Source organism: Pseudorasbora parva, chromosome 17, assembly GCF_024679245.1.
Source record: "Pseudorasbora parva isolate DD20220531a chromosome 17, ASM2467924v1, whole genome shotgun sequence".
NCBI classification, from domain to species: domain Eukaryota; kingdom Metazoa; phylum Chordata; class Actinopteri; order Cypriniformes; family Gobionidae; genus Pseudorasbora; species Pseudorasbora parva.
This window is the reverse complement of record NC_090188.1, coordinates 10,089,682-10,116,365: the sequence shown is the minus strand read 5'-3', so window position 1 is coordinate 10,116,365 and position 26,684 is coordinate 10,089,682. Positions and strand designations below refer to the sequence as shown.

General features: G+C 35.9%; 1 protein-coding gene across 3 annotated transcripts; it reads right to left on the bottom strand.

The window, feature by feature from the left end:
• Window positions 1-6,190: 6,190 nt before the first annotated feature.
• anxa11a (annexin A11a) lies at window positions 6,191-25,940 on the bottom strand. Of its 3 annotated transcripts, none has more exons than XM_067421135.1 (15): window positions 25,923-25,940; window positions 20,341-20,610; window positions 18,493-18,575; window positions 16,395-16,730; window positions 16,197-16,284; window positions 14,167-14,261; window positions 13,683-13,796; window positions 12,304-12,394; window positions 12,063-12,142; window positions 11,871-11,927; window positions 11,700-11,793; window positions 8,427-8,522; window positions 7,928-7,986; window positions 7,065-7,187; window positions 6,191-6,961 (listed from the first exon to the last, which is right to left on the bottom strand). In XM_067421135.1, the coding sequence occupies exons 2-15, from the start codon at window positions 20,606-20,608 to the stop codon at window positions 6,902-6,904; spliced, it is 1,644 nt and encodes a 547-aa protein (XP_067277236.1). In that variant the 5' UTR covers window positions 20,609-20,610; window positions 25,923-25,940; the 3' UTR covers window positions 6,191-6,901. The 3 variants fall into 3 exon arrangements, with proteins under 3 accessions (XP_067277236.1, XP_067277235.1, XP_067277237.1); XM_067421134.1 differs by lacking the exon at window positions 25,923-25,940 and adding an exon at window positions 25,615-25,702; XM_067421136.1 differs by lacking the exon at window positions 25,923-25,940 and adding an exon at window positions 25,615-25,702 and having other exon boundaries at window positions 16,395-16,595.
• Window positions 25,941-26,684: the final 744 nt, after the last annotated feature.

Genomic DNA, 26,684 nt, shown 5'->3' with positions numbered 1-26,684 from the left:
TATTAATACAAATAAAAACCATAATGTATAAATTAAGCAACTCCACACACAAACACACAAATGTTCTTTAGAAGTATGTAACTATATAGTAGGCCTACTGTAAAATAAAGTGTGACATAAAATGCAATGGAAAAAAAAAAACTACTCAATATTTTTGTCTTGTACAAGAATCTGTCCAGTTAAAAAAATATGTACAAATCCTTAAATCAAGAAATAAAATAAAAAATTAATGAACTCAAAATATTAATAAGTCATGTGCTTAAACAAGAAAAATATCTGTAAGACAAATACATTTAATTAAAAGGGAAAACAAGATCCTTTTTTTTCTTATCCCACTGAAAGACTATTTAAATCTCAATTAAATTTGATAGTTTGATCTCCTCCTTTGATCATTTTCCTTTTCAAGTATGTATCGTTTTTCAAGATTTTTTTATAAATCTGTAATGGAAAACAAGACAAATAAAACATTTTCTGAGATTTATAACAACCCCCAAACCCCACATTCTTGATTTTCCTCAGTTCTGGATAGTATGTGAAAAATCATTTCTGTAATTTATCTTCTAGGCCTACTGTCACTGTTTATTAAATATCAGCCATATGAGCAGCATTACACTTCTGATGTATGGCTCTGTGGAACATCCATCCTCGAATGCTCAAAGATCACATTATCATGCTGAAAGCCAGCAACAGTGGGAGCTGAAAGAGTGTTTACACATCTTCATTAGATGACTTACACCATCCGACCGTTTTATGGATGAAGAATTAAGGTTACGTGGAGTTCAGGCTATAAGAGGTCACGCAGCTGGCTTTTCTACATAAAAAACGAAGATTAGTAAGTGTCCGGCCAGTTATCAGTCACATCAAACACACAATGATGGGAATAAAACAGATTGAGTCATTTTATTGGACAGTATATAACAAGCAAAGGATGTTTGTCTGACACATGCAAACACGATGAGCTAATGAACGATCAGTTCTCACGACACCTCTCTGTACCCTATATTGATTTTTATTAAGGTTACACAAGACCTAACAGAATCAGCAATCTTTTAAAGTCCACACGAAATGGAAGTTGCGGTCTTTTCTTCTCTATTGTGACGTACAAGTGAAAAAAAAAAAAGTATAGAGCGGGAATTGTGTACATCACAAGCTTTTCAAGACGCACGTGGAAATTTGTCTGATCCATGCCCTGATCATGTTCAGCACCGCAAAGTTGATTATGTGCTGATTTGATCTAATATTTCGTGTTTTTAAAAATGTTGTAGATTTAAGCAGCAAATGAGTATATGGCTCATATTCGCCATATACCTGGCTCATATTCGCCATCACAAACCTATTCTCAAAAATATCATTTTCAGCTTCTTCAAAATCAATATACTGATCGCTGACAGCTTCCTCACCAGATCCAGCATCATGTGACATTGACAGTAATATTTGACTGCGTTCAGCTCTTGCTCTGCAGTAAATCCCAGAAATGCACAAATTAACACACAAATTACAGTTTTGTTGATGATACTTCCTATTCTTTTTCTTTTTGACTGCAAACTATGAAAAAAAGGTGTGTTGGATTTACATGATTTAGTCATGTACATCGGTTCCACATGATTCAATTAAGTTAAGCAAACATAATTTGCTCACATAACTTCAACATCATGGTTAAAGGTGCACTATGTAGTATTTTTGCAGTAAAATATCCAAAAACCACTAGGCCAGTGTTATATATTTTGTTCAGTTGAGTACCTACAATATCCCAAATGTTTCCAAGTATTTGTAAATTGTGATAAAATTGCTATTTTAACTAAGGCATAGTTATTTTAACAGTAACGCATTCCGTTTGAGGAAGTTGCCTGTCAATTGTGTCATATCTGCGCTACACTCGGTTTTGGGTTTTATTTGTCAGGATAAAGTGAGTGCACGGAGTAATGTCATAACATCATTTTCAACACACTTAAATGTATCTAATATGATAAACAGAGCTCCATTACCTCATAATCGGAAGAGCGGAAATAGTGCAGGCGCCCCGCGAATGTGTCCCGTCCTGTCCTGTCCTGTCATACTAAAAGTCCCGGTACTCGCGAGCCGTGTGTTAGTTTAACAATCACTCCAGCGGCCGTGCTCAGCTCCACAACACTCGGTCCTGCTCTGCTTCATACTACAGTAACGTTAATAACCGCATCCATGAACATGATTTCTGCCCGTGTCCTATTTTTCACCGGCTGTGAGGTGAAGACCACATGTCCCAAGATGCTGCGCTCAAACTTTGCGTCATCAAATTACGCCTTTGTTTAGAATAGGCGCCCTCCAGTGAACGGAAAGTTGCATAGTGCACCTTTAAGTACTTTTTAAGTAACCCAATTGAGTTGTCTCAAAATTATTTTAATATGTCTTAACATGGTGTGCACAGGGGGGCTTGAGACCCTGCCTCTTTAATCAAATCACAAGCTTATTTATTTTCTTGTATGTTTTTGTGGTCATTTGACTGATTTATAAGACTGCACTAGCTGTCTTTCATTCTGTTAATCCGCAATAGCACATAATGAACATGTCAAATGTTCTTTAATGACATGTGCTGTCTCAGTCCACAGCCTAAGCAATCGCTCCGCTCTTTTCCTCTATAGTAACCCAGTATAATTTAAATGGTTCTAATTATTACAACATAATTAAACATTAAACACTATTAAACCATACAAAGCCTCCCCCTTATCTAATTTTGCCCAAAAAACACATAAAATAACATTTAAGATCAACAATTTTACTCTTTTCATCAAGTCACACGCAAAGCATGCTGGGAACTACAGTTTCAGCAAAAATCATGTTCGAGTACTTGATTGGTTCACATTAACCCCAAATAATGTAATCTAATAGATTGCACATTTAAGAAAATTACATTAATCAAAAGAAAATAAATCACGTTTAGAAGAGAAACACAATTTTGTTGTGTAGATCGCAAATAATACAATTACATAAATTGGACAATGTGTGTTTTCTTAATATATATATTTTTTACGAGTGGGAAAACAGGCATTAAAAAAAAAAAAAATATATATATATATATATATATATATATATATATATATATATATATATATATATATATATATATATATATTATTTGTTATATTGTTTATAATGAATTAATTGATTGATTGAGGAATACTATATGTTCATGTCTAACTTAAAAAAAAAAAAAAGAATGAGGAGGGTGAATGACATTCCGGGTCATTAAAGACCCGAGGTTTGTGTCTTTAAGGGTTAACTTAGAAATTATTGAAAACAAAATTATTTTAGCTAAAGTATTTGTATTTTTAAAATATTTGTGCCTTTTGTCCCAAAGGCTGGTGAGCCACTTGCCCCATGTGTGGGGTAAAAGGCCTCCCTCGCCACCTCATACATTTATATTTATATATATATATAGTTATACACCATGAGTATTTGTAGCATCTCATAATGTAATAACTGCACATAATGTAATAAGTATTAAATTATTATAATAACATTTTCATAATGCAATAATTTTCTCAAAAATATATAATAAAATCTTTAGCTCATAATGTAATAAAAAACATTGTGAGAAAATTATTTTCTCACAAGTTTATAATTATTATTATAAACTCACCAAATATATTATTATTATTATTATTTCAATTTAGCTCCATTGTACCCTTTTTTACAAGGGAACATTAATAAAAAAAGTGTTAAAAACAAACGAACAAACAAACAAACAAACATTTAGAGCCTGATAAACGTTGCAATATTCCATACAACAATTGTCCAATTTGATTTCATTGTGGCGGTAAAAGCAGCTGACAGAAAGAACAGAACTAGGAAAGAAGCACAGCAAAGCAGGGTAGGTTACTCTCATCTGAGAAACCTTGTGACACTGCAAATTGGTTGTTCTAAATTGAAGCTATTTTACACAGCAGCACTCCCACGTGAAGTAGAAATGAGTGTTGTCAAGGCATTGACCCCACTATAATCAACAACAGCCAATTAGAGAACACATGTCTGTACACAGTACACACTTCTCCAGAACCGGCTTCATGCGATAAGGGCTGATACACAACATCAGCTCTCTGACTGCATTCTGAATAATTCATAGAGACCCACACATTAAGCAGTGTTGTGATAGACTGATGTTATAAAGACTTAAATGACTATGATGGAGTTATTTATAGTTTATTCTGTCCAGGCATGTGAGTATTTCCTGTAAATAGCACGCAGAGGGAAAACACAATAAAAGATTAAGGTCTAAAAAAAAAGAGAGAAAGGATAAATGTGTATGGACAGATGTTTGGTTTTTATCTTATCCAATGGTTAGATATAAGTTGATTGCTCTTAGTGAAGCCTTATTTTCTGGTATTTGTAAGCCCTGAATTATCAGGACCAAAGTTTTACATTTTTAATGGATTAATTTCATTTTTTTAAACATTTTTAATGGATTAATTTTCAATGGATTTTCATTTCATTTATGACCTAAATGGTGAAAAACTGTCTGACACACACACACACACACACACACACACACACACACACACACACACACACACACACGCACACACTGTACATTCTATCCCCCTAAACTGCCCCTGCCCCTAAACCTACAAATTACAGGAAACATGCAGCATTTTTACATTTTCAAAAAACATCATCCTTTATGATTTAAGCCTTTTGAAAAGTGGAGACCGCTGGCTGGTCCCCACAATATAGGTCAACGCAGGTTTTACTATCCTTATGGGGATATTTGGTGGTCCCCACCATGTAATATAAAGAAGGGCACGCGCGCGACACACACACACACACACACACACAGAGAGAGAGAGAGAGAGAGAGAGAGAGAGAGAGAGAGAGAGAGAGAGAGAGAGAGAGAGAGAGAGAGAGAGAGAGAGAGAGAGAGAGAGAGAGAGAGAGAGAGAGAGAGAGAGAGAGAGAGAGAGAGAGAGAGAGAGAGAGAGAGAGAGAGAGAGAGAGAGAGAGAGAGAGAGAGAGAGAGAGATACATAAAATAAAATAAAACAATCAAATTCCAGAGAAAAAGGTGCAAGCAATCACACGATTTTCACGTTTTCCATCGTTGTATTTGAAAAGGACAGGGCGAGTCTGCCCTCTTGTGGTGTAAATAAGAATATCCTTTCAAAAAGCTGTATGGAAGCTCACCGCCGTAATATATCAAATATTTAATTGTCTACATCCACCCATCCAAGATATGTAGCTATATGAGCAAACACCGATGATTAATCAACGAAAACTAACGTATAGATTACGTAATAAAAGTCCTCTCTCCACTGGATAGTTATATGATTTAAAAAAACGACCCCGCCATCTTGCATTCTCGATGAACTTGTCTAACTAAATAACGCTCGTGTAAATTGCCGTTCTCAGCAGTTTACCCTTGATATGAAGAAAAGAACAGGCTGTTGAATGGCATTATATTTGAGTTGATTTGGAAGCTGTGACACTTCAGACTCAGCCTGCACTGCGGGGAGAGGAAAGTGAGCTGCAAATGATGGATGGATCCTATGATTCACTCACAGTGAGCCAATAACCTCCTTAGCCATTACACTCGTTGTTAAACATGGTTAAATACAAGTAACATTAATAGTAAGCTAACAGGATATACGAAATATTCAGCCTACATCTTTGTCATTAAAGGGACAGTTCACCCAAAAAGGAAATGTCTTCATTAGCCAACTATGATTTAGGCTACAACCCTCAAGGTGTTCCAAATATTCTACACAAAATATATTTTGAATATGGGTAACTTACTTCCATAGTATGGGAAAAAATACTATGGAAGTCAATATGGCCCATCAACTGTTCGGTTACTAACATTCTTCAATATATCTTCTTTTGTGTTCAGCAGGTTTTGTATAACCACACACACATTTATGCATGTGTGTGTGTGTATGTATATATATAAAATTAAAATGACCATGTCATTTATGACAGGTTTTATCCTTATATTTAGGTCTAATTATGATCATGATCACTTTTGCCTAGGTAATGTCACTTCAGATATGAAGTCTCCCATCTTCTGTTTATTGTAATGCTGGTCATGCCTGATCTAGTAGGAATAATTATATGAATGCATATATTAATATTTATCAGTGTTTTGCGGTCACAGTTTAGTTGGCTTCAGAAGTCAGCACTGATATACCAAGGGGGCTGTTGAAGAAATACCCAGTTAATTTGAGTTGAACGCTTGAGTTATAATCTCTTTCAGGCAGGATTTACTTAGCATTTCATGTGTGTCTTGGCTATGTACAGAGTAAGCAAATGAGAAACACAAAGACAGCACCATCATTATCTCTTTTTTTCCTCAATAGGGAGCTGGTTTGCAAACCAAGGCTACAAGAACAAAAAAAAAGGGTTTATAGTAATTTAAAATAAAAACAAAATTATTTAATTATGCATATGATGCAGTAAATATTAATTTCTTTACTATAAAATGCTGAACTTTATGACAAAAACTAACATTTATGGCACATTTCCCCCATTATATTATGCATTACTTAGAATACATAAATGTGTAAAAATGATTTTGGCATTCAGATGTGTGCACAATACTTTTTCTAAATACATTTTCTTGCAAACAAGGCATACTTGGAGGAAACAAATACATCAAAACACATGCACTCTTTCTGATATGAAACAATCATACACTAAGCCACTGCTTTCAGCATAGAAGGCACGTAAGATATAGTTTTCTACTTTTAAAAATAAAGATGTAGTACTAAAAGAGCATGAAGATATAACATGCAGCATATATGCACACAAGTGCCTTTGCATTAAGTACAGTAAAACATGCAAGTGTGTAATAGAGTGCAAATTAGAGTAATGCATAAGATGTGTGGGAATCGTGGCGTGGCTTTATGTCCTCTGAGTGTCGTGATCATCTGTAGCCTCTAATCGCTTCCACCACAGAGCTTCAGCAGTAGTTTCTTATAATCCCCTGAGGTGTCTCCCTAGAAATGCAGATTGATTTGATTAGAAATTGTATGGATTTGTCACTTTCACTTCTCAAAAAATGTAAAGCATAGTTTGAGGGGTGGTTGCACAGGCACTCACAGATATGGCTGTGTATAGAGATTTCCCATAATTCTTCATGTATTCCTGACGAATGTCCAGCATGTCCACCTCAGAGCGGGTCACCATGATGCGAATCAGAGTGCGATCCTTGGTTCCTGCTCCCTGTAAAATCAAAACAGAAACTGATTCTTAGTTTCTGAGTGTGTCCTGATCTGAAAGCCTCAGGCCACTTTCAACTTTCATGAAATTAGAATCTGTGTGTGCGCGCCTGTAGGAGTGTGCACGTGCGCGCAATAGTCACCTATAAATACTTAAATATAAAACATACTTTTTCTGCTATAAATAAAACTTTCTTCTGACATACAACCTAGGGGCACTTCATGTACTGTCTTGAACTCTTTCCCCGTCGTAGTGTAGGGAGAAAAAAAAGGCAGTTTTTTTTTTTGTGACAATTTATATATTTTGTTGTATAAATATCTGAACATGCAATATATCAAAAGAAAAAAAAAAACAGGAATCTCTGCTTCACTTGAATGTGGGTGCGTTTCATAAATTAAAAAAAAAACTTTTTTTTTAAAACTTTTTTTTAAAGAGGAGAAAAAAGAAAAATCATATTTTTACAAGACTACAACATGCATGAGCAATGCTTTTAATGAATGTTTCTGCTTTTTATGCCTGTGTTTTGATCTGGAGATTCTGTATTTTTTTAGAAGATGTCTAATAGCGCCCCCTACCATATAACAGTGAAAACATGGATTGCTTGAAAATTCCATATCGGTGAAAGAATTAACACAGTTTGACTTCAAACAAAATGATTTGTTTGTTGTAATTAATCATTATCAGTCTTCATTTTTACACTGTAGACAGTAAAGATGAACCGCACAGAGAGGAATGAGTCTCACCCTCATGGCCTTGTAGAGTCTCTCAGCAAAGTAGGCCGGTGTGTTCTTAATGCATTTCACTGCATACAGAAAAACATATTTAGACTTATCATACGCAAATCACCCTGCAGCTGATAAGATGTGTACAACACAGCAAGCAAGAAGAATATTGAAACTTAAATGGTAAAATAAAACAGATTGTGAAAGTGAAACTCATTTATAAGAGAAAGCCTGACTGTTCATAACAGCAAACTGAAAGGACACACTAAACACATCTCATGATGAACACTGCACCGACTGAAAGGAAGTCATGCACTATGACACAGCAAGCACATGTCTGCTACCTTATGGGTTATGAATCACGTTGTGTGATTAAAAACATATTACCACATATTTACCCTATAACAGCTTTACTCTTAAGGGGGCCAGCAGGATGGAGAGCAAGTTAAAAAATACAATTATGAGGATTTAATGAGAAGACTTTATCAAGCGATTCTAGATGGCAGATCAGAAAGCTCACCGACTGCCAGCATGCCGCTCTCCAGGTCTCCAGACATCTCCCTGTCGATACTCTTCTCAATGTCTCTGCCACACATGTGCTGGTACTCATTGAACACTGTCAACATAAACACATTAATACAGCGGCTATTTCACACACGAGCGGCTGTTAATGAGCATGGAAGAGTACAGTAATGAACTTTAAAGCACAATCAATACTTTTAATTACAAAGCAACACCAACATAATGTTCATTAAACTGTCCCCTATGGCTGAATGGAATAGCCTACCATTTAATAACTGTTGTGCAATATACACCGTTGTTCAAATGTTTGGGATCAATGTGTGTTTTTGAAAAAAATTGGTAAATTGGTTGATTTTTTTTACAACGGAAATCAATCAATCAAAAACTTATTTTAGCTAGATATGAACTTTTTGTTTTGAGCTGAAGTACAACCAAAACAATCTATCTTATATTAATTTCCTATCATCATTGTAAAGCTGCTTTAAAATAATCTAAAATGTAAAAAGTGCTACATAAATGAAAGTGATTAGACTTCACTACTTTTATTCAGATAAATGCTGTTCTTCGGAATTGTTTTACACAAAAATATTAAGCAGCAAAACTTTTTTAAATACTGATAAGAAATATTAGAATAAATTATGAAGGATAATGTGACATTATGCTGAAAATTCAGCTTTGCAATCACAGAAATAAATTACTTTTTAAAAATCGATCAAAGTAGAAAACAAAATTTCACAAAATTACCTGTTTTTGACTGTACTTTTGATCAAATAAATGCAGCCTTGGAGAGCATGCTTCATTCAAAAACAAAATGTCAAAAATGATATTTTAATTGGATAAATATATGACCAGTATTGCACATATTGTTTAACTAGAACAATATATAACTCTTTAATAACCGTCCTATGAAAAAACAGGAAATGACATAGTAAGTATGTTGATTTAGAGGCGGATTCAAGAGTTTCCACTGGAAAGCATGTTGAGACATGAGTCATAATTATCAAAATGACATCTACAGCCTGGGGAAGAGTTGGTTGACTGCAAAGCCAGATCCAAAACTGAAATTGTGGCTGCCCATGTGGCAGCATTTGGAAGTTCCTGAGCTTTTTCACACTTTTAAGGCCCAGATAGCATCATCGAAGAATTAACTGGTGGGATGTGATTTCAAAGAACATCAGGCCAAAAAAAAGTTTTCCAACGCAAACTCCTTGCTCTGACTGGTAAACACCTTCAAACTAGCATTGATCCGTGGCGATTACGCAAGATGTAGATGCGGCTCTATATTCACGTGGAAATCTTCTCCAGTTAATGTCCACAAGTAAAAACATGAACACACTGGAGCGTCGCTTTGTAGTAGAAAATGAAGAGACACTGACACTGTTTTTCATGTTTTATACTATAAAGCTGCTTGCTTTTAAATAATCTTTATAGTGACATGTTGGAGTGCAGAATTGCAGAGCTCGTGCAAACATCCACATCGCTATGATCAGATGCTTCAGCTGCTGTTTTCTCACCGCTTTCATTTTTGTGCATTTATTTTTTTATGGAAAGTAAAGCTGCAGCACATATTTACATTTTCATCTAAACGGCACTCTCAGCAGTGTAGGTGGCATCAGGTTGTTCACTAATAGTATACTGCTGGAGTATACTAAGCGAAGAACAAAAAATAACTGCCGTAAATATATCAGTGCCTTAAGAGTATATAGGAGGAACTCAATCATCATTATATTCTCTGGTTCTCAACCAGGGGGCCGGGCCCACAACGGGCCTCAAGATGACTTTTTCTTCGGAGTCGGACCCACTTTATATTAGGTGGGCCACTTTATCAGGCCTTAAATACTATGTACTAACATTTAAATTAACCATTCGATATAATGCACTTATTGTGTACATACATGTTTTTACATTTTACTTACATTTTAAAAGTGACCTGCTTGTAATTAATCTGTAATTATTTTCTGTAGTTACATTTCTAATTATTACACTGTTGACACTTCCCTTACACCTAACCCTACCCTTAAACTTACCCATCCCACAAACCTGTCCCTAACTTTACCCGTATCCCACCTCAATGTCAGCCAAAGTGTTTTGCAATACAATATGAACACAATAAATACATTGTACTTATTTTTTGATGTAAGTACATAGTAGTTAAGGCGACCTAATATAAAGTGAAGACCATTATTTAAAATCAAGATATTTTATAGTATTTGGTTGATATTATAAAAAAAATACATCTGTCCGGTAATGCTAAAATATTAATGTCTAAAATATTTCATTTGGTAGACATCCAGTGGTGGGAAAAGGTATAGGACTCAAACCACAACCCGCTTGTGATTGTTGCCTCACCACTGATAGCGCTCTGGTTGGTTGTAGTGCTATCCTATCGCGTGCAGAGGGAATTTGAAAGACAACCATTTATCCCGCCCCTCGAATTGAGCCCTGCCAATCGCGTCTTCCTAGACCTAATGAGGGTTGGCTTGAAGTAAAAAAGTAGACTACTCAAGATTTTCATACATTCCTCGAGATATTCATTAATTGAACTTAACAGTAGACAGTATATGAGGAGGAGAGGGATCCCTTGTAGAGAAACAAATAGAAGAAATCTCATTTGGTAACATTCAACAGTGTTATTGATCTCATCTGACTATACCAACGCTGTTGTATGAGAACTGAACTGAGCTGGACCATAACATCATGAATGGATGAAATGATAAAATCAACTAATTTAATAATTGATTATCTTTACCACAGGACTTCATCAACATTGAACTGACTTTATCTGAATAGCTAATTAATAATTAGCTATTCAAATTAATAATAACAATAAATGTGTTACGGATTATCACTGTAAAGCTGCTTTGAAACTTATCGCAGTGCTATATTAATAAAGGTGACTTGACTTAAAATCAATATATGCACAATGGTACATCTAATCACCTCCTCAATAGAAGTATTGTTTGTTGTTTTTAATTTTTGTTTTACTCATTAGCTGGACCGGCCTGAAAAATACAGTTATTTAGCCTGATTTGAGCTAAAGCAGCAGCAATGCATCCTAATTATTTCTGACTTAATATATGCTACAGTACAGTAACCTTGACGAACAGGTTTGGAGATTCTGTTCTTTCCCCATTCAAGTAGGCAGTACCAATTAACTAGAAAGAAAGCAATCTGCCTGGGGGTGGCATGGCATGGAGTGATCTGCCCTACCTAAAAGGACTTTGACTTGATAAAACAATACTACTATTGCAGTAAAAGGGCCATGACGTACCTGCTCTGAGGTGAGCTTTGCTCCGAGCACACAGGATAGCATTGAACTTTGACTCATCTGTGCCAACTTTATTTTCCCCTGCTTGATACAGAGTCTGCAGAAGAACACAATTAGAGTATTGGTAGGCCCTCTTTAAAGACTGAGAAACACATTTTTTATATCAATAATTACCTGAGCATCTTGTTTAGCTAATGAGATGTCCACATTGTCAGTCTCATCGCGATTACCCTTTAAGAAAATAATAAGTTACAACTAAAAATATGAAGTTTTTATAATTAAATTCATGTGCACTAACTTCGAGGGGTTAAATGCAGAGGACAAATTACCATACTTTTTTAAAACAAAACCACAACATCTGTGTACCTGAGCAAGAGAGACCAGAAGTCTGCGGAAATGTCCAGATGTGTCGCCTATTATGGCATCCTCCAGTGACTTCTTATTCTCTAAAACAGGAACATTGAGTGTTATCTATCCCAATTCATCCCGCTTTACTGTCAAGATTTAAATTAAAATGTGTATGACATGTACCCGATGCTTGATTGGGAAGTAATCAGATCTGTAATTGCGAAGGGAAGGAATTAAGGGATATGAGTCGAGTACGTACCGGCTTTGAAAATTTGATTGATTTCTCGGATCTCTGCATTAGAGCGAGAGGACAGGATTTCAATCAGACAGGCTTCATCTGTCCCTGCTCCCTGTGAAATATTCAGCAGATTACAGTTGTATTAATGGCATATATAAAACATCTAATCAAATTTGTTTTAATCCTTTTATGCTCACCAAGGCTGCATTTATTTGACCAAAAACAGTAAAAACAGTAATATTGTGGAATATCATTACAGCTTAAAATAACCATTTTCTATTTTAATATATTTTGAAATCTAATTTATTTCTGTGATTCAAAGCTGAACTTTCAGCATCATTACTCCAGTGTCACCAGAACTTTCAGAAATCATTCGAATATTCAGATGTGGTGCTCAGGATGAAAATAGTTTAATATTTAATATTAAATATTTTTTAGCAGTAATCGTGATACATTTTTTCAGGATTCTTTGATGAATAAATAGTTCAAAAACAGCAAAGTGTCCTTGCTGAATAAACGTATCAATGTTTGATTAAATAAAGCTTGAGTAGGCAATGTTTTGATCATGAACACTTTTTGTTATACTGTTTGAAACTCTTCACATCCTGATAACAAAAAAATAATAGCAGTGGTCTAAATATTATAACATGTGGAAGTCTCAGGACCAAAAAATGTTTGCCCAATCATTGGTCCGAATGCTATAAAAGGATGTCCAACCTGTCTGTCAACCTACATATTTCCATACCTCCGCGCACTCTGCTCTTGCAGACATCATACACCATCAGTGTGTTTTATGAGGCTATGCAGAGATGTTGACAGTCACCGGCACCTTTTATAGTTTCTCCTGAACCAAAACAACGAGCTTCTGCTGCATTCACACCATGTCGTAATTTCCGTAATTAAGAGATGGCGAGCCGTGACGTTCTACTTCAGAATTATGTTTCTATGTCAACACCATCCATGCCGGAATAAATCTGTAGCAGTCAGGTGGTAGAAGTCCGAGCTCTGTAAGTTGTTTATGTTCATTATTATTGCAATGCTATGTGCTTTGAGACGTGGTCATTTAACACAGTCTCTTGTGACGCGTCGCAGACTCTGCTCTGGCTGTGTGCGTTCATGTGTTTCGGAGAAGGTGTGGCTTTGGAGACGCTCTGAAGGAGGGGTGAGTTAGCATGTTTTCAAAGCTAGCTTGCTATTGCTAGCCTCACCAAAATTACCTACCCTACCTTTAATACTAACCTTTGAATGGTTTATCAATTATTATAATTATATTTTCTAAATCCAGTGTTTATATATTATATTGCATCAGTTATTCATTTGAGGGTCCCAAGTTGCATAATGTATGATTAAATAATTTTGAATGCTTTTCTGAATTCTCTTAATAAAGTAATTTCACAAACCTTGATGGCCTCTTTAAGCTCACTTGCATCATACTGAGCTGGAGTCTTCAACATGGCTAGCACCGCTTTCTCAAAGTTCCCTGAAAGCTCAGACTTCAGGTCCTTGACCAAGTCCTGTAAACATTGGGTTACATAAATACACAATGTTGCTTATCTTAAAGACCCAATAACAACATATTGGCAAAAATATCTTAGCATCTTTTTATAGCTTTTAGTCTTTGTCCTTTGGGAAAATTGTCCAAAAATATTGGGACAAACAATTGACCAAATATTTGTCTAATTAAATGCTCTCTAGAATGAAACTAGTCCCTCCCAATAATACCACCTACCTCTTACTATATAGATAACAGCAAGTAGCACATCATGATTCATAGATGACTAGCTGTTTAAAATAAACCCATGTGCAATAAAACAAAGCTCTAGAGGAACTGGTGCTCTGTCTGCTGAATAGCAATATCTAAAAAGTGCCAATGCTCTTCATTACCTTTCCATAGGCAGTCTTGTATGACACCAAGAGAGGTACACGCTGCTTGTTGGAGCGACTTCCAAGCAAATTAATGATGGCTTGTTCATCAGTGCCTGTTGAAACATGCGTTTGTATATTAGCAGCATATAGTAAACAGATGAGTCATTTTCAGGGAAAGCTCATATTGTATTCCATGTCAGTCCAAAAAAAAGCTCCCAGTATTTGAAAATAATCGCCACCTGTATCACAAAGCGGTCCAACCTAACAAGATTAATAATAGATAGGCATAATATAAATAATGACAGACAGACAGACAGACAGACAGACAGACAGACAGACAGACAGACAGATAGATAGATAGATATAGATAGACAGATAGATAGATAGAACAGAACACCCTTTACCCCCAGAGGGAGAATTAACGATGCAGCTTCCCATGAAATAAGGCCTCTATGTTTTTTCAAGCAAAATCAAAGAACAAACTGGTGTGCCGACATTTTGAACAAAATCAGGCCAAAACAACGTTTAAGAATTAGTTTCAGGTGTTTGAAACTGGAAAGTACGCTCTGGCTGATTATCATATTTGAACTAACATTGGTCTATTACTCTATTATGTAATAGGTAGGCTTGCTCCACCTTCTTTGACTTTGCAATCCTCTCGGGTTCATTGGAGGTCAGACACAAGCAAAAACATGAACTTACTGACTGGAGAGCTGCTTAATAGTAGAAACTGAAGTTATAATTCTAATTGAAAGTGCCACTGACACTGGTTTTTCACGTTTAATACCGTAAAGCTGCTTGCTGTAAAGAAATCTATTGTATAAAGTGCTATATATATATATATATATATATATAGACTTGACTGAAGTGGCGAATTACAGAGGTCATGCAAACATATCCATGTTACCAAGATCAGATGCATTCTTAAAGGATAACTCCGGTGAAAAATGAACCTAGGGGTAATTAACACATGGTTACCGAGTAGATCTTTCTCAGGAATGCGTTTTCATGAAAATCGAATGTAAAGAGTTTTATCTCTAAAAACAGATGAGCTTATAACATTTGCATATGGGGCACAGATTAAGTAAAATTAAATCGCTAGTTAATACCACTAACAAGGCTCAAAATAGCCTCACACTAACACAGTAGCATAATGAGGGTCCCTACATGCAAACCGAAGCATTGAGAATTTTGTAAATGTACAAACAATTTAGATACTTTATAAGAAGATACTTTAGAAAGACAGTCCATTATGCGTATACAGACAGGAGCCATCTTGGAAAACAGTCTCGACGAGTCGAGCAACGAATGCTGTGCTAAGTGAGCTGGTCGATAGGAATTAAGTTTGTTAAATCTAATTACATGGACATTTTAATTGTAATTTATTTATTGTCTCTGTTGCGATCAGTGCTTTCTTCCGGAAACAATGGACCCTATGAGATTTCAAGTCACAGTTCAACACTTAGTACAGCGTTCATGGCTCATTTCGTCGAGACAAGATGGCTCCTGTCTGTATATGCGTAATGCACTGTCTTTATAAAGTATCTTCTTAGTAAACTGTTTGTACAAAGTTCTCAATGCTTCGGTTTGCATGTAGGGACCCTCATTATGCTACCGTGTTAGTGTGAGGCTAATCTGAGCCTTGTTAGTGGTATTAACTAGCAATTTAATTTTACTTAATCTGTGCCTCATAGACAAGTGTTCTAAGGGAATCTGTTTTTAGAGATAAAACTCTTTACATTCGATTTTCATGAAAACGAATCCCAGAGAACGATCTAATCGGCAACCATGTGTTAATCACCCCTAGGTTCATTTTTCATCAGAGTCGTCCTTTAACTGATGTTTTCCCACCATTGTTATTTTGTGGTTCGTTTTGAGAGGAAAGCATGCACCACATTGTTACGTCTTAGAAGTGCGGGCAACATCAGGATGTTCGCTAACATTTCTCAGGTATTTCAAACTTCTTTTTATCCCGAAGTGAAGAGCGAGAACTTCGCCCTGGGCATATCAAGGCCTTGAGTGGAAAATGAACATGAACAATAACCCACCGAAGCCCTTCATGGCCTTCCTGAGGACTTCCGCGTCTTTTAGCGGATCAGCTCCAGGGAAGTCTTGGATGGTCCCTCTGAATCCACGCTACAAATAAAACAAGAGGGAAGTCAGAACACAACTATATAATGCAATAAATTCTACACACAAATTATTATTTTTTAAAAAATACAATTAATTTAATTGAGGTAATTTACATTGATAGCTGGAACAGCAGGTGCACCTCCTCCGTAACCTCCCCCGTACGCGGGCATGGACGGGTTGGGTGAGGGTGCTTTGGGATAGTTAGGCACGGAAGGATTGGGTGCTGGGGCGTTTGGGAAGCCCGGCATCTGCTGACCAGGGGGTGGCCCTCCAGGGTATCCCATTCCCGGACCTTGGGGCATACCTCCTCCTGGCTGAGGGTACATGCCATAGGGCTGGTTAGGGGAAGGGGCAGGTGGGCCCCCAGGTTGGGGGGCAGGATAGCCACCAGGCACTTGAGAGAACATGGACGGATTTGGGCTAAATCCACTATTGGCGAACTGATTTGCCTGTGATGGAAAAATTTGAGGGGGCGATAAAAAAAGCACAAAGCAAAGAGCAAGCATGACAGTTAGGACAGTAGAGCAGACGTTTTCAGGAAATTACACATATACAGCCTTGAAATGACAATACTGATGGACAAACAGATGATTAAGGCCAGGACAGGGAGATAAGGAGGATGTTGAACAAGTGTGCATTTATATAAAGCTACGTTTACATAGTGTGGCTTTGCACTGTTGACTTAAGCCACTCGCATCATATTACACATGGTTGTCACAGAGTAACTGTTTAACTGTAACATTTACATGCTTCCAAATTAACAAAGTTTTCCTTTGCTGTGACCCTAAATGCTGAAGTACTGCAGGAGTAATGAAACCAGTTATTTAAGTCTAGCTAAACCACCAAAATACAAAAATATTTCTATCAAAATCAGTGGTTAACCAATATGTGCGTGTGTTTGCAATGGCTGACACTGACACCGACACCAAAATCTAGAAACCAAGGTAGCCTATCGCCAGAATATAAGGGTTTATTTAACTTTTGAGCACTTTTACATCCCAGAGGTACATTTCAAATTATGACACATGAAATTCCACAAGAAAATACACTTACAGAAAAAGCGTAACTGACGATGATGTCGGACTGTACGCATTTTTCGAACTGCGAGAGGCGTTACACAATCTTCGTAAATTGAATGTAAAGTGATCCGCCGGAAGCTAGATATTTTACTTTATAAAGTTTTAAATATGGACATTTTTCTTACACAAACCCACTAATTTATTTCAGATGGCCTTTATTAACCCCACAGGGTCATGTGGATTACTTTTATAATGGATGGATGCAGTTTATTGGGCTTCAAATTTTGGGCTACCATTCACTGCCATTATAATGCTTGGATTAGCCAGGACATTTTTTTAAATATATAATTCTGATTGTATTCGTCTAAAAGAAGAATATCATATATACACCTAGGATTTTTGGGAGAACTATCCCTTTAAAAGGTCCCATGGCATGGATTTTTTTTATTATTTTATAATGTTTCCTGAGGTGTACTGTCAGTTGTGAGTGGGTCAGTGGAAATGTACTGAATGCTAATGGAGGCCTTTCTGAAGGCTTTCTCAGCCATCAGCTTTCAACAAAAAAATCTTCATTTATGTTACGAAGATGAACGAAGGTCTTACGGGTGTCCAATGACATGAGGGTGAGTAATTAATGAAATAATTTTCATTTTTGGGTGAACTAACCCTAAGTATATATTTTAAGTATATAATTTTTGTAATAAGTGCTCTTTTTAAAAGTATGCATAGTGTAATTCTTTTTCATGAGGGTTAACAGGTGATTAACGAGGGTTAACAGGTGAGGGTTAATCTTAATGATTATTTACACTCCTCTTTGTTCTGACTGGTGCTGGGTGAATTATTGCCCTCACTGCACTAGTTCAATAGATCCACACTTGTTCACATTTCCTCTGATGAGTAAATTTGATTACGGAGAAAACTGTAAAGAAGCTTGTGCATCAGTAAATTGAATGGGGCCAAATTTGTTGGTCAAAGCACATTCGGATGACAGATAAATGATACAAGATCAATGTCATTGTCACAAGAGCACAGTTTTGTAAAAGCTGATAAAGGAAGGATCTGATGCAATTTCAGCCAAGGCTGTGCATTTCATGCTGACTGGAATCAAATAACCTGCATCTGTTCTGTTGACAATGGAGATCAATGTCCTTTCTGATTATACATTACATCATCATTTCATTGCAGAACTTACCATTCCTGCAAGATTTGATGCGTTGAATGCGGGATTCTGCAAATTATCCAGGCCAATAGGAGCACCTGGAGCACCCCAACCTCCTGCAAATACATGCATTTAAAATCAAGCAAGCACATAAACAAAAAAAACAAAAAACTATGACCGAACAACATCAATGCACTCCACAGTTAACACAACTTCAAAACCGACCACGTTTACTTTTTAAAAACATGTTACTGATCTTATTGTGCATGGTTCTCTGGTGCATGTTATTCTAAATAGAAAAATGTAAAAACTTGGGCTTCCTTTGTCTCTAATCCTTCTTACTTTTCAATGGCCCTCCTCAAACCACCTGACTCCATTCTGCTATATAATGTCTCTTAAAAATTCCAGCCTATTTTTCACAACCTAAAAAATTCATGTCGTGCATCTTGCTTATTGACTATCCTGTCTCACATGTCAGATTACAGAAATAAAATGACCAGTAAACATCAAAATACAGCATGTGTAGGGGAAAACATTGTGCTTCATATGTCAGGCTAATAGACATCAACTTTTGATCATTATTCTGTGCAGTACCCTGAGGGCCCTGCATCGCCCCATCTTGTAACTATATAAAAAATCATTTTCAGTTCTGAACCTGTTTTGATGTGATATGACAGAACAAAAACACTCTGTGAATCCAGAGCAGCAGATTTTGTTATGGTAATAAGTATCAGCTAACACTGCACTGACATTGCACATAATTAAGCTCTCTCTGCTAGATGTTTCTACATTTATTTTTAAATATTATAATATTTAACTCTTGACTTGCATATTTGGTTAGTTGACATGGAATAGACTGGGAAGCTGACTTTTTTCAGTATGCATGTAGCGTCATCAAATATAAATACATTAATGTTTGCCAGCGCTTTCATCTGATAGCAAACAATTTGAGTAGCAAGTAAGGAATGTAAATAATGAATAAGTGAACGAATCAGCGGATTTCAAAGCACTACATGAATGTATGTAGTACCTCTAGCGTTTATGTTCTCTCATGTGTCAAGGAGTTAAGCGCCACAGCGAGATCATGATAGGCATGAGCAGAGGCAGAATTTACACACTGACAGCCACTGTCAGTTTCTGCATGAGGAATTGTCTTGGCATTGTGTTGATGCTTAAAACCACTGCTGCATCTGGATATTGGTTACCCTGTTTGAACAGATCTTATCTGACTGTGCTAAAGATCAAATCTGAAAATCAAATCAGATTTGTGAGAGAAGTGTGAAGAAAGCCTTAGCTTTCAGAACATTTCAATGAATAAAATAATACCGACAAACAAAATATAGGAAGGTCAAAATCGCTAGCATGTATACACATCAAACAAAGCATATTTTGGTATGGAAAAATAGCTAAAGCAACCATATTCTGGACAATGTGTGACACACTAGCCAACAAGTCAATGTGTTCCTCCTAAACAGAACATGTTGTGAAGCATTCATATGCGCTCATTCAATAATATAATCCATGTGACCTCTGGCACAAAAAAAAAACACACAGATCTCTTTCTGGGTCTCTCAAAAGAAGAGCTTCCAAATGAAAGCAAGACAATGCTAGAAGCCAGCTAGCATTTGTGACTAACTATACATTCTACAGTCTGAGTCACATTTTTCTATTGGCTCCACCTCAAAATTCCACATTACAATGTCAATATCAATATTCATGACTTTATGACTAAAGTGTCCATACAAACTTCATAATTCAACAATTCAAATACAAACAATGAGTATGATGTAAGGAAATACATTGTGCACAATGCACATATGGAAATCATCTATCCAGATAACATCAAGATAAGTTCAGTTTCCTGGCTTTACTTTGACTCACCTGAGGGTGGAGGAGCAAATGATCCAGGCTGGCCAGGATAAGCACCGGGTTGGCCAGGATAGGCACCTGGCTGACCAGGATAGGCACCTGGCTGTGACGGGTAAGCACCAGATTGGGGAGGGTATCCACCCGCCTGTGGGGGGTACATCCCAGGTTGAGGGGGATAGCCCCCTGCAGCAGGAGGGTACGCCCCTGCTTGAGGTGGGTATCCACCGGCCTGGGGAGGATAGCCGGTCTGGGGAGGATAGCCTGGATAGCTCATTGTCATGCCTAAAATTGAAGAAAAAAAAGAGATGCGTTTCATTTACCAAAATTATATAAAAATGAAATCTTCATAAGCTTGAATTGTAGACCACATTTAAAGAACAATATTTAAAAGTTTAGAACTTTAATTGCTTGAAAGAAAATGCAGACAAGGCCTCCATCATTCCGAAATCAATAGGTAATTGTTTTTTTGGCTTTTATGCTACTAATATGTGGCTAAATGGGACTACAGATGCTGTCAGGGACATTAAAGGTTTAGTTCCCCACAAAATGAAAATTCTGTTAGCATTTATTCACCCTCACGTCATTCCAAACCCGTAAGACTTTCGTTCACCTTAAGAACACAAATGGAGATCTTTTTTATGAAACCTAAGAGCTTTCTGTCCCTTCATTGAAAGCTACGCAACTACCACTTTGACACTTAAAAAGGTTCATAAAGAGATCGTAAAACTAATCCAAATGAGTTAAGCAGTTTAATCCAAATTTGAATAGCCACGATTACTTTATATGATGAACAGACTTAAGAGTTTTATTCACATATAAGCATTCATCATCAGTTGTGGTAAACGGAAGCTCAAGCATGTTCGCTTGACATGTGAGAACCAATGAGGTTCATTCATATGGATTAGTTTTATGAATCTTTTATGAAGTGTCAAAATGGTAGATGCATAGTTGTCAATGGAGGAACAGAAAGCTTTTAAATTTTATCAGAAATAATTTGTGTTCCAAAGATGAACGAAAGTTTTGCGGGATTGGAACGACATGAGGGTGAGTAATTAATGAAAAATTTAGTTTGAAATATCCCTTTAGGCTAAACATCATGAGCTGAAAACTCATCTACTCACTAGTCCGTTTTACATCCTTGTTTTCTGAGTTTATACTCAAATTTTTGCAAACTATTTAAACTTTCCAACTTGTAGATTTTAAGTCCAGACTGAAAATGTTGTCAAAAGCTTAGTGGTGGTGATGCTCAAGTTGTGTAACTTTGACAGTTTGTTTATTGTATTTGGGTATCAACATTCATATGTTGACGTTCATATGTTAAACTGGCCTTTTTGAATCAAGGAATCCAGAGTGATGTCAGCTTTTGGGTTGGCCTGCAATAAGAGGATACATAAGCTTCATCCTTCAGGCCCTATAATCCAAACATAATGCTGCATCTGCTCTTGTGCTGCTTGAGTGACAATGTCAATGAGCCCTTAGAGAGAAAAGACTGCTGTACATCTAAAAACGTCTCAAATCAATGCCTATTTACAGCTGTAAATCATGATCTGCTTTATATAGTAATTATACATAAAAAAGCAGTTCTATCCAATTCATACTATCCAATTTAAATCAAGCTAATGATTTAAAATGGTCAGTACTACAGCCTACTAATATTGTGTAGATTCAGTTTTAGGGCTCATTTTTAAATAGTTTTGCAAGCATGTTCTATTATAGAAATGCCACTCATTTCCTTTTAGTTCAGTTTGTTGACAACAATCAAAACTGACACCTTCTGCCGTGTTTAACACCTGACTTGAGATGTTGAGTGTGAGATGTTAGTCTGAAAACAAAGCAATTTACCTTTAGTATGCCACTGCCAAAATCTAGCATGAAAATTACAACATAACATAGGTCAATAAATAAAACTATTTAAAGTTGGTTTCACTTTCTTATACACAATTTTGATTTATATGTAAAAAAAAAAAAAAATCCCTCTAGTCACAGTTTTTTCCCCTTCTGACATGACTACTCACACTTTCCTTTGAAGTGCACCAAAACATAAACCCTAAGTGGAAAATAGTGGCTATGCTCTCAAATCTTTTTTTTAACCAAACATTAACAGAAGTCAGTGTATCTAAACGAGAAGTTCCCATGTGGCAGAAACCATGGAAACACATTACATAAACTACAGCTGAAGCTCTGCCCTGTACTGCTGCTATAGAAAACTAGCCATGTTCAGGAAGTAAGAATCCCATTCATATTTTCCATAAGGAAATATTTTTTCATTGATAACATAACCTTTCAGCACTGACGTAGCATGAGCTCTGAGGTTGTTACATGATGGTACATGCTTCTATAGAAGTGACAAGACTGTTTTTAACTTATTTAATTAAACATTTAATTTCTAAATATCTCAACACACACACACACACACATACACAATATTAATATATATAAAAAATCCATCATTCAAAATCAATTTTCCGAGACAATTAATGGAGTTTTTAATTCTGGACCTTGTCAGGTTAGACGCCATATTGCATTTAACACTGATGTAAACAAGGCTGTGAGGAATAGATTTAAAGTATTTACAATGGCACAAACTGTAGAAAATAAATATGGCACTACCCTGTCCCTGATAAAGGTCTATAGGCTGTGTCAGTGTCATGCTTTTTCACTTATGCTAAATAACTAACAATGAGTCAGTGAAGAAAAATAATGCTCTCTACAGCAGAGGAAATATAATACACACAGACAGTACATAGGGCACAAACTATATGGATAACATGATAGGAGCGTTTAAGATATGAAAAAGAGCTTTCATAATATTGCTTATTGACCCTTGGCGCATTATCTCAGAGAGATTTACATACTTTGTGAACTTACATAAAGGAATAACTAGCTAGGCCAATATATAATATGCAGCCTATGTTCACACTTGTGGTCACAATGATGAATTTGAAAGTAAAACACACAGACTAAGCACACGGTCTTATCACATTTACTCAGTGTGGGAGGGAAGTTGTGTAGTAGCAAGGGTAAAAATAAACAGACTTTTAGAGATGAACGCTGCTGATAGAAAGCACCACACCTCAACATATGATGCAATACGCACACCGATCTCCTAATTAGAAACGAGCCCAGAAATCATTTAATTGCAGTGTTGTGTTCACGTTTATGAAATATTCGTAAGGCCACCAATCTCATCGTACAAATGATCGGATGTTGATAAACATGGCAGCAGAAAACAATTGTCATTAAATACCACGCCCCAAAGAAAACGCCCCCTTCACCCTTAACGGAACACTCCACCGTTTTTAGAAATAGCGCTTATTCAACTTCTTTCCTACATTTAGATATGTAGGCAAATGCATTTTTGTCTCTCCGCATGAATTGTTTTTGGCAGGGTTGCCGCTAGCTTAGCTTAGCATAATGAATGGAATCCTATGTTGCCACCTAGCATGTCCCAAGTGAAAATGATCCCATTGGACAATTGAGTGCACTTATTCAATCCCATAATACATCGCGATAACAAGTGTATGATGTAGGCCTACACTCAACCAAATGTATACGTATATCTATGCACTCAGTGCCTAGACTAGAGAATACCCATAATGATCGTTTTGATCACATAATCACATTGTTTCTCTTAGTAGCATGAAAAAAACCTGTTATTTACATCGTGATTAAACTACAGAGAGCGTTTGCTGTTAGTTGTGGTCAAAGTATTTTGCGAGAGAAATCGCATTGCAATGACGAAATCACTTCATTCACACGAACAGACTGTCTGTCTACTCAAAACTCATCACTGCGCCCTTTCATGTGATAGGAATAGATCTAAAAATAATCCACAGTTTCACGATTCGTTAATCTCGACAGCTGTAATAGTAAAAAAACTAACAAAAAAATGTGTACAAGTATTTGAGAGGGTTCCACATGTAATAATGCAAATGCAAACAGTGGGTGTTTAAGTCATACTGAAGTCTTACAGAGACCTTCAAAAAGAGCATTTAAGGCAGAGGGCTTAAATCAGGATAGATTTTTTTTTAAGAATGTTAATGACATGCATTAGAATGTCAAACCAGCACTATCTAGCGCAACAGTTTTTTTTTTTTTTTTTACTGTAAACGTTTTACTTTCTCTAAAGCTGAGGTCTTCAACAAGGCAAGATTCAACCAATTAGTTTTGTGAAATAATGAAAATACGCATTGAAAATATAAATAAGTAAATGACTCTGTACATCTAATTCATTTAATAACTATGCAAAGTAAACATCTTACAAGTACACAAATAAATTAACATGGTAGCCTACTATTTTTTTTAAATGACAAGCTTAAATGCATCACTCAAGGTTCTTTATTATCATATATGTTTCTATGAAGAACCATTAATATTCATGGAACATTTCAATGTTCAATGAAAAAAAGGTTATTTTAGATGATTGAAATGGTCTTCAAAGTAAGAAAAAAATTATTAGTTACATTAAATGTAAGAATTGTATAGCCTAGCATCGCTGCGAAAACTACTTTTTGGATTTTTATTTTTTATTTTAGGAGTAGATAGATAGATTTTAATTTTATTTATTATCTTTGATATGTTATTCCCATGTTCATCATAAACAATACCTGATGTTAAATGTTATTAAAATAGGTTTTGAACATTATAAATATTACCGATTTTTTTATATTTTTACAACATTTATAGATCATTTCTGCAACAGCCCAACACCATATGAGCAACACACATCTGAACACTATTAACATGTGCCCTAATTAGATAAAAAGAGACAGATTTCCATCGAGGCCCAAATTAAAAGTTTCTCTTTTCAGGTTTATTCTCAGTCAAGAATAAAAATTGGCTATACAGGTTTCCAAAAGTCCATTTTTTAAAATCTATCCCATAGTTGTTGGTTTTTCCCCCCCCCACAAAATAGTTAACAGTTCGAGTCTTGTGTATCGCAACTGGAGTTCTGTCACATTAACACGTTTTCGTCTCATAAAACATTCTTCCTCTACAGAATGTAACTGGATTTTGCTGGAGAACCTTAAATTAGCCGGAATCTTAAATATGCGAAGCGAAGTAGAAGATTATTAATAGCCTACACAACATTATGGGCGGATCTCTTGAAAATGCTAGCTGGAAGAAGGCTTACAGACGCTTAAAATAATGAAGTGGTTTACAGGATTTACAGAACAGAAAGCGCATAAACGTTTACATAACAGCTCACTCAACATCTTTATGACTACTTTAATAGTATAGACGTTAACAGACCGCATATCGTGTAAAAGAGTATGTGTTACTTACAGTTTAAACAGCGGGCCGTCACTTCCTAGGTACAGAGTACCTCTGTGCTCGTGCGTGAGACACGCAGCGTAATATTTAATGAGGTGGGTGGGACTCATACTTTCCATGACTGTCATACACCAAACAATCTTTTAACTAAATACAAAACATGTGACTTCGTTCACCATGACTCACTTTGTTTGGTAATAAAGAAATGCTATTGTAATCTTTCCATAAGTCTGTCAAACATGGCGTAACCTATTGCAGTGTACAGATTAAAAGAGCAGTTGCATGAAATTAGTCGTTTTAGGATATGCGTTCACACTCACAGTATAGCTCTCCGGCTCCTGTAGGTTGTGTTTTTTTCTTGTTTTTTTTAAAATGTATATGTGACACACTATAGCAAAAGTCTCACAAGGCTGGGTGGGCTGAATTTGGACGTTTGCCCAAGCAGGATCACGCCCTAAAGTCAGCCACGCCCACCGCGTATGACGTGCCCATGACGTCCATTGACTCGTATGTTTACAGTAATTAGGAAAAAGCTTTTATTTAAAAAAAATAATTATGTTCTTTTAAGTATTATTGTAAACTCCAAAGATAAAAAGACTTTCACTCTTTTTATATATATATATATATATATATATATATATATATATATATATATATATATATATATATATATATATATATATTTATATTTAATGGCCAAATTTCATATCCAAAAAATGTAAAATTGCAGGTAAAAAAACAAACAAACAAACAAACAAAAAACATTCATAGCATTTAAAAATGAAGTGAAATATTATATTCAATCTATATTACCCTTTTGAAGAAACAAAATCGCTTAGAATTTTGCAAGCATGCACTTTTTTAATGTATTTCTATGTTTCCCTAGCATTTCAAATTTCTGTATCTTTATTGTCACTGTATGGATTGTGTTTTTCTGTCCAAAAAATAAAATGTTAGGAAAACTCTATTCATGATCATTTATTTTTAAACATTACAAAGACTTTCAAGCCGCAAAGCATTCAGAACTATGGACATCTACAAAGAATTGAATCGCTTTTTTATTTTTATTATACACATATACC

Coding starts and splice junctions, on each gene's coding strand:
- anxa11a (XM_067421135.1), bottom strand. CDS start 20,608: ATGACAATGAGCTATCCAGGCTATCCTCCCCAGACCGGCTATCCTCCC. Junction 16,285..16,394: donor CTGCTGTTCCAGCTATCAAT/GTAAATTACCTC, acceptor TTTTATTTGTAG/CGTGGATTCAGAGGGACCAT. Junction 7,987..8,426: donor GAGCGGCATGCTGGCAGTCG/GTGAGCTTTCTG, acceptor TTCTGTATGCAG/TGAAATGCATTAAGAACACA.